This window comes from Gekko japonicus, unplaced genomic scaffold (assembly GCF_001447785.1).
Source record: "Gekko japonicus isolate JY-2015 unplaced genomic scaffold, Gekko_japonicus_V1.1 scaffold2623, whole genome shotgun sequence".
In the NCBI taxonomy this organism is placed as follows: Eukaryota; Metazoa; Chordata; class Lepidosauria; order Squamata; family Gekkonidae; genus Gekko; species Gekko japonicus.
The window spans coordinates 57,292-64,518 of record NW_015162556.1 but is presented as its reverse complement, the minus strand read 5'-3'; the positions used below and the strand labels follow the sequence as shown (position 1 = coordinate 64,518).

The 7,227-nt window shown below is 41.7% G+C and overlaps 1 protein-coding gene across 1 annotated transcript in view; it reads right to left on the bottom strand.

The window, feature by feature from the left end:
* Positions 1-7,227, bottom strand: part of RANBP9 (RAN binding protein 9) — a 60,392-nt gene that overhangs the window by 18,843 nt on the left and 34,322 nt on the right. The window contains exon 3 of the mRNA XM_015406361.1: positions 1,978-2,030. Within this exon, the coding sequence (XP_015261847.1) occupies positions 1,978-2,030 (53 nt within the window). The remainder of the gene's footprint in view (positions 1-1,977; positions 2,031-7,227) is intronic.

Sequence of the window (7,227 nt, the reverse complement as noted above, 5' to 3'; positions counted from 1 at the left end):
GCTGAGCAATGGGGCCTAGCAGTCAGCACTGCAAAAAAAAGTTTTGAAGGAGAGACCGCCAGGGGGAGGGAAGGAGGGAAAGCCAAAGCAAGGGGGCAGATAAAGGTAGTTTGGCTGGTGGGTGGGAAAGAAGGTGGAAAAGGGGAGAGGATACAGTGATTTTCATGGAAATACAAGAGAAAATAGTGAGGGAGGGGATGAGAGGACCCCTGCAAGTCTTTTTCAGTCCCCCCTTTGTTACCTTTTAAAACTTATTTGATAAAGGAAAAACAATTATCCACTATGGATATCCAAAAATATGAACTTCCAAATTCTTGTTCACTGAGGCTCCGGTCACACGGGCAGGAAACTGCGGGGGGGAAGCGTGGCTGTTTGCCCCAGGGCAAACTAACACACGGTTAAGAGATCAGACCTCCTGTGGAGGTTCTGTGGAGGTTCCGTGGAGGTTCTGTGGGTAGGGAGAGGTGCCGATCACAGGACATGCCTGCGCGCAACAAAGAAGCGCGCGATGCGGCAAACTGGTTTTCTTTTTTTGTATACATGACGAATGCGCATGCTCCGTTGGGTGCGTGTGCGCATCCACGGAGACTTGGGGGGGGAAAACCCTTTTCGCAAGGGGACATGGGCGGGCGCCGGATGCCACCGGAAACGCGATCAGACGCCTGCCCTTGCCCCGCGGTTTCCGGAAACTAGTACCTCCGAGGTACTCGTTTTTTGCTGCGTGTTTTTGGCAGGAAGCCTTGGTTGTGCCACGGAAGCGCTACGCTTCCCAGATGTGCTGGTGAGATCGCGCCCGGAAAATCCGCCTGTCTTCCGTCTCTCTTGCGTGGCTAATGTTCCGTGTGACCGCAGCCTGAGTTGTACATAGTTCTACTAACAACATCAGTGTTTGCAGAAGTCAGAATCTGTGCATGTCTCTTAACTTTACTGTATTTTTTGTATTTACTAACATTCAGAAGTAAAGATAGAATTCCTTCATAGCCACGAGAATTTAGTTCCCGCTTCCACATGCAAAGCTGCCACTACTGTTCCAGAACAGCTTTTGATGCAGTGTGAGGAGTTGCAGTATCAAATTAAAAGCAATTGTTTTCATCTCATATTGGTATGTTAAAAAAAGGTATCATTATTGTTTTCATTAAATATCACAAGTATTGTTATAATTCCAGATAGTCATGTTGAGAAAAAATTCCATTTTGATATATGTCAGAAAAATACTGTCAGTTTAGTAAAAACAGAAGAACAGAAGAACAAAGTTTGAGTCCAGTGGCACCTTTAAGACCAACAAAGTTTTATTCAAGGTATACGTTTTTGAGGGCACACGCACTTCTTGAACTGAGAAAAGGAACCTGGAAAAGGAAATTAAAATAATTTTTGAATTCTGAACTCCAGGTCTACTCATGCTGAAAATAATGGCCCTTTAATGTTTAAAGGGCTGAGATACTACAGGCCAGCTTGGGGCGGGGGCTGTCACTCTATATTATGGACAGTAGACTTGGTCTCTGAAGTCCAAGTCTGTCATCACTTATATTTAGAGCACACACACCACCAAAGCTGGTCAGTAGTGCAATGGTCTTTTAAACTTTAAAAGGCCTTTATTTTCAGTGCAGTAGACCTGGCCAGCAGCCAGGACTTCCTATTATGTTCCTTTAAAGTTTCAAGTGCCTGTGTGCTGTGGACCGTAAAAGGCTTCCCAACCTGATCCCAGATACTTCTGATCAGATTGGGAATTGGGAAATATCAGAAGAGCCTTTCATAGTTTCAGATATTGCTGATCTGCGTTGGATCAGCAATATTCGATTGCACATCCCTAAAACCTGAGTACACACTTCGCTTCAGATCCCGACCTGTGCATTCTACGTTACAATGAAACCATAATCAACAGAGCTTTGACATTTGAAAAAAACTTTTTAAAAAGAAGTGGTAATCTACTACAGAAACAAGCAATGTTGTAAAATCAAAAGAAGTATTTTGTCATACCTGGTAGTCTGTTCATATTCACACCTTGAGCAGACAGCCCAATTCCCATGTAACTGTAACGGTTGAAAAGAAAAAGGTTTACCTTGTGTTCCATTAAGTTATTACTTCAATCAAAGCAACTCTACTAGAAAATCCACCAAGTTTCTACTAAATTCACTGAGTGACATTACAATCCATTTCCTGAATGGTAGAAATATAGTTTCTGTTTCATTTGGGAACAGGGAAAACAGTAAACCATTACGGTGGCAAGAAGCATAAGTAGCAGCAGCAGTAAGAGGCGGCCAATATAACAAGCAGCTATGTACTTTGGCTCACCAATTGTCCCCGGCTAAACAATAATTTGTATGAGTATTTTACTTGCAGAATCTCATATGCGCAGGTTCAGTTCAGATATGATGCACAATTAAACCATGGTTTTTAAGACTGACTGCATGCCAGCCACTTCACCAACTATAGTTAGACAGGATCCATCAAACCAGGATCACAACTAACATTAACTATCATATCAATCTGATGCCTAAATGGAAACATTCTGGCTTAACTCTGACTAGTTTTCTGAGAGCACCCTCCCAAGCAACAGAGAGAAGGAAATGAAATCAGTATTTGTTTGGACAAACCAAGACTTGAATGACTGTCCACGAGCAAACTCTGTTCTGCAAAGTAACAATTAAAAGAAACTACCATTTTGTGTTATGAACTGAACTGAGCCACTACAGCCAACCATGGTATACAGAGTGGGCAAAAATACTTAAAATAAAAATCTAGAGGGGGGAGGGAGGGAGGGAGTTTTAATAATATCTCAATTATATTAACTGCTCCTTTAGGTTATTTTAAAAAGGGAATGACAATGTAAGCAACAGCACTTTAAACACTTTCAGTCTTAAAGAACTGAATTCTGACACGTCGAGTCTAAGGCTGTTTTCTGTGTAACATCGAAGACCATGGGGGAAGACCTGATATGAAAGGTTAAACATTATACATGGAATTAAGTTGTTTAATTATTGCAGACTTCCTATTGGACCAGAGATTAGCAAGTCATCACACGCATGGAATCAAGAACACAGCATCCCACATCTCTGCAGTTTCATCCACTGAAGCCACAACAATGATCTTTTACTCCTGTTTTATGCTTTCTAATGATGAGCTCTGCAATGCTTTCAATTCCCAAATTACATATATTTGTGACCATACTGACCAAACAGCATGAACAACTGCTTCCCAGAATTTCACAGGAAAACGTTATCATTTTGCAGTGTAAAGGCCATGGGGGCTGCTTGGAGGAAATCCTTTATACAATCTAGATGCAGAAGGTAAAAACCAAATGGTTTGAGACTTGGGATAAGGCAGCTTTGTATAAACTAGTCTCAAACCTCTTCTTTAGCTTCCCCCCAACAAACTTGACCCCAAAACTCATCTTGTGTGATTGGAACAGATGTGTGCAAATGAAGCAGATTTGTATTCATTTGCATACCATTTTGACTGCAAATGAATAGACAGTCTAAAATCGAAAGGGTCTGTTATACAGGCAGAAAACCTGGAAGTGGGTTTGAATGGTGCAGCGAAGCAAGGCAAAGTTTACTTCTGAACATTTTGTTTCATCCAGATATTCCGTTTTCAAGGTTTCTCCTCTACAGTTCTGAACTTCTCGCATTCACTAACTGATTTACTCAAAAACAGATATGAACAAGTTTAACAAAAAGCCGTATTTTGTATCTTTTACAGATGGGTTCATTTTTAGATATGGAAGCTTGTCTGCTTCAGGGATTGCTTTACTTAACTGCCTCGTAGTTCTGCACAAAAGGAACCATTATGGCATAACCTTGACTATCAGTCCTGGACTTTCTCACACACTCTACCCACTGCCAAATAGTTACTTGCCACATAAAATAAATTAATTTTGTTTCTAATCCACTGGTAATGGCCTATATTCTGGAATTCTCACAAACAGAAAATATCTTCCTCGTAATACATTAAAGCTGCTTTTAGACAACTGAGAGCAGTGGTTCCCAAACTTTTTCGGGCCACTCCCTCCTTGATTCCTTAAACACATCCCCAGTGCACTTGCCTACAAAAAGCACTATTCAGAATAGCAATTCACATGACTCACTAAAGATAACAATAAAATTCAAAACTGTAAAAATTAATTGTAAATTTATTCAAAATCCAATTAAAACTTTTTAGTTTAATTTATTTAACAAAATTTATGAATTTGATCCAGTGATACCAGCTTTTCAATGGCTGATAGTTATCTAGCAAGAAATTTAGATACCACATGTAGTAACTACTTCACTGTTCATTAAATTCTTAATGCGATGGATGAGCTTGATGAAATGATACCGGTTTCCCAATATCTGGTCTAAAGTCACTTGGCAGACTCTTAAGTCACACATCCAGTAATCTGAAATTGATTCCTTTGCTTGGAGAGAAGTTAGATGACCACACTAAAACCACGTTCTACCGAATATGATGCTGGAAATACAGCATGGAGGTTCTTAACCACTGTCCATAGTGCTGGATAGCAATCAGAAATTTCCTTCTGTAACCAAAATTCTTGGAACAATTTCTTACCACTTTGGCTTCAGCTCAATGTCTTCCTCCACCACCCCATCTTCCTCAGTATCTGAAAATGGATTTAATCACCCAATCGGGAATTTCCATCAAAAGAAGATCCTCAAATCACTCAGACATATCTTCATGCAGCACATCTGAATGGCCACAAAAAACTTGCAGGTCATCTTCTAGCCTATCTTCTTCTTCTAGCTCTGGCAGGTTCAAAAATTGGTATACCTCATGATGGCCTACATTGTGTTTGAATAGAGTTAACTTTGAAATAAACATGGAAACGACAGATTTGGCCTCAATAAGGTTGACCTTATTTCCTTTCAACTGCAAATTCATTTAATTGAACTTAGCAAATAGTTCTGACCTGATGAATAAGCAATGTCAGGCCTAACCTCTTTGAGCTAATCACTGAGCAAAGCATTCATATCTTCAAAAAACTCCACAACAGTGTCAAAAAGGTTGTAAAAGCATCTCACACAGTTGCCTTTTGACAGCCAATGAACTTCAGTATGAAGCAGCAAATGTTCAAAATCTTCTCTACACAAAGCTCCTGGAATAGTTGATCATTAGAGCATGCTCTTTAATTTTATTGACTACAGTAATGTGTGTAATGACTTCTACGGGACATCACAAAGGGTTTTTACTGGTGATGAATGATACAGTGAATGTTAAAGACATCTGGCACTGTTTTTTTCAAGTAAGAAAGACACTCACATTAGTGACCAGTCACTCATGTTGTTCCATCAGCTGCACAAGCAAGAATGTTGGTAAGCACAATTTCCTTGTTTCTGAAGAACTGCTGAACAACATGAAATACTGACTTCCCTTTAGTATCTGTGGACGGTCAGTAGTTCAGCGGTTCGAGACCCGAGTGCCGCTTGATCGAGTGAGCTCCCATCTCTAGTTCCAGCTCCTGCCAACCTAGCAGTTCGAAAGCAAAAAATTGCAAGTAGATAAATAGGTACCGCTTCAGTGGGAAGGTAACAGCGTTCCGTGCACCTTGGTGTTTAGTCATGCCGGCCACATGACCACGGAAACGTCTTCGGACAGCGTTGGCTCTTCGGCTTTGAAACGGAGATGAGCACCGCAACCCTAAAGTCGGATTCGACTGGCTTTCAAGCAAGGGAACCTTTACCTTTACTTTAAATAACTCTTGAGCCAAACTTTCATCTTTTATAAGGCTTATGGAAGCAAGAAGCAAAGATTCATTGCCTGGCAAAGTTGACTCATCCAGTTGTAACACAAATTCTGTTGTCCTTAGTATGCTGCACAAAGTTATCTTCCACATTTTCAGTCATTTCATGGCTCTCTGTGGTGGTGCTGCTGTGCAACTCCAGAGGCTGCAGCTCTCTTGAGGTTCCTTCTCAGGTCATTCTGTTCCCTGCCCTCAGACACAGATGGCTTCTGTCTCCTTTCTTCTCTTCAGAACTCTTTTCCCTCCGAACTCTCATAAAGTTCCCACTCAGGGACAAAATACATCCCTCCCAACTCCAGTAGAGGGCCAAACCCAAAAGGTTACATAACCTAGAAATATTAATACTGGGTGGCCTGTGACAAAAAAAACACTTACATAGCTAAAAAGCACACTTCATAATCAACAGGTTCAGTAACCGAAAACACAAGAAAATAAATACCACACTCAGTATTGTTATGAAAAGTACTTGCCAGCAAAAACTTGAAAAATAATAAAAGAGACAAAAACACACATGGTGACAACAACTTCTCCAAATGTGGTATACTGATATGACCAGAACTCTGGTGGTATATTTACTAAAAATTCTCATAGCTTCCTCCAGTTTTCAGCACGATGCAGAGGCAGAAACTTGGAAGTGCCATTTACCAGCATCTAGGCTATAGCCTGGTCAATTGTACATAAGTGAACAATGGGTCAAAGGTGCTCATCCCCAGTGCCCCTTTACCTCTTAGAACTCCTAGGTAATCCCACCCCCCACGCCCGGAGGGTAATGCCCACTTTGGGAATCACTGGCTTAGAGGATGTGCATGGTGTCTCTCTAGAGACCTGTCTGACTGACCTTGGGTCAGTCACAAGCTCTGGCACAGCTGTCCTTGAAAGTGTTATCTCAACGTCCGGTACAGCGTTGTGACGGGCAGGCGCGGCAGCGCTTTGCCGAGTCCTTTCGAGCGTCCTAGGAGCCCCCCGGTTCACCTCCAGGAGGGTTAGTAGCAGAGGGCTTGTGGCGGCCCCACCCCGAATTCGGCAATCGGGGGGGTGTCCGCTATTGCCCTGAAGCGGGAGCACAGAACGGAGGAGGCATGGTTCCATGTCTCCACTAGCAACGGCCATCCGAACTTTCAACGTGGTGTAATTTTTATTTTTTTTGTTTCGAGGATTCCTTTTCATGGCACATTGAGGGTCTCGCTCTGTGAACAATGGTAGAAATGGATCTCTAAAACCCCCTCCGTGGATATTCCTTTTTGATGTAAGAAAAGCGGCTGGTGAACATTTACGGGAATCGAGTTTGAAGAGTGCCGAGGGGGTAAGAGACAATTTTTTGTTGGAAGTAGCATCTTCTTTGCTTGGTGAGAACGATAAAAACATTAGAAACTTTTGCCATAGTTGTGTGAAGAAAACTAGAGCGAAAATGGCAGCAGCGTTTGTCTGTGAGAAAATAACTTCGGAGTTTAAGTCGGAATAGTTTCAAAACAGTCTAAGAGAAGAAGTAGGGA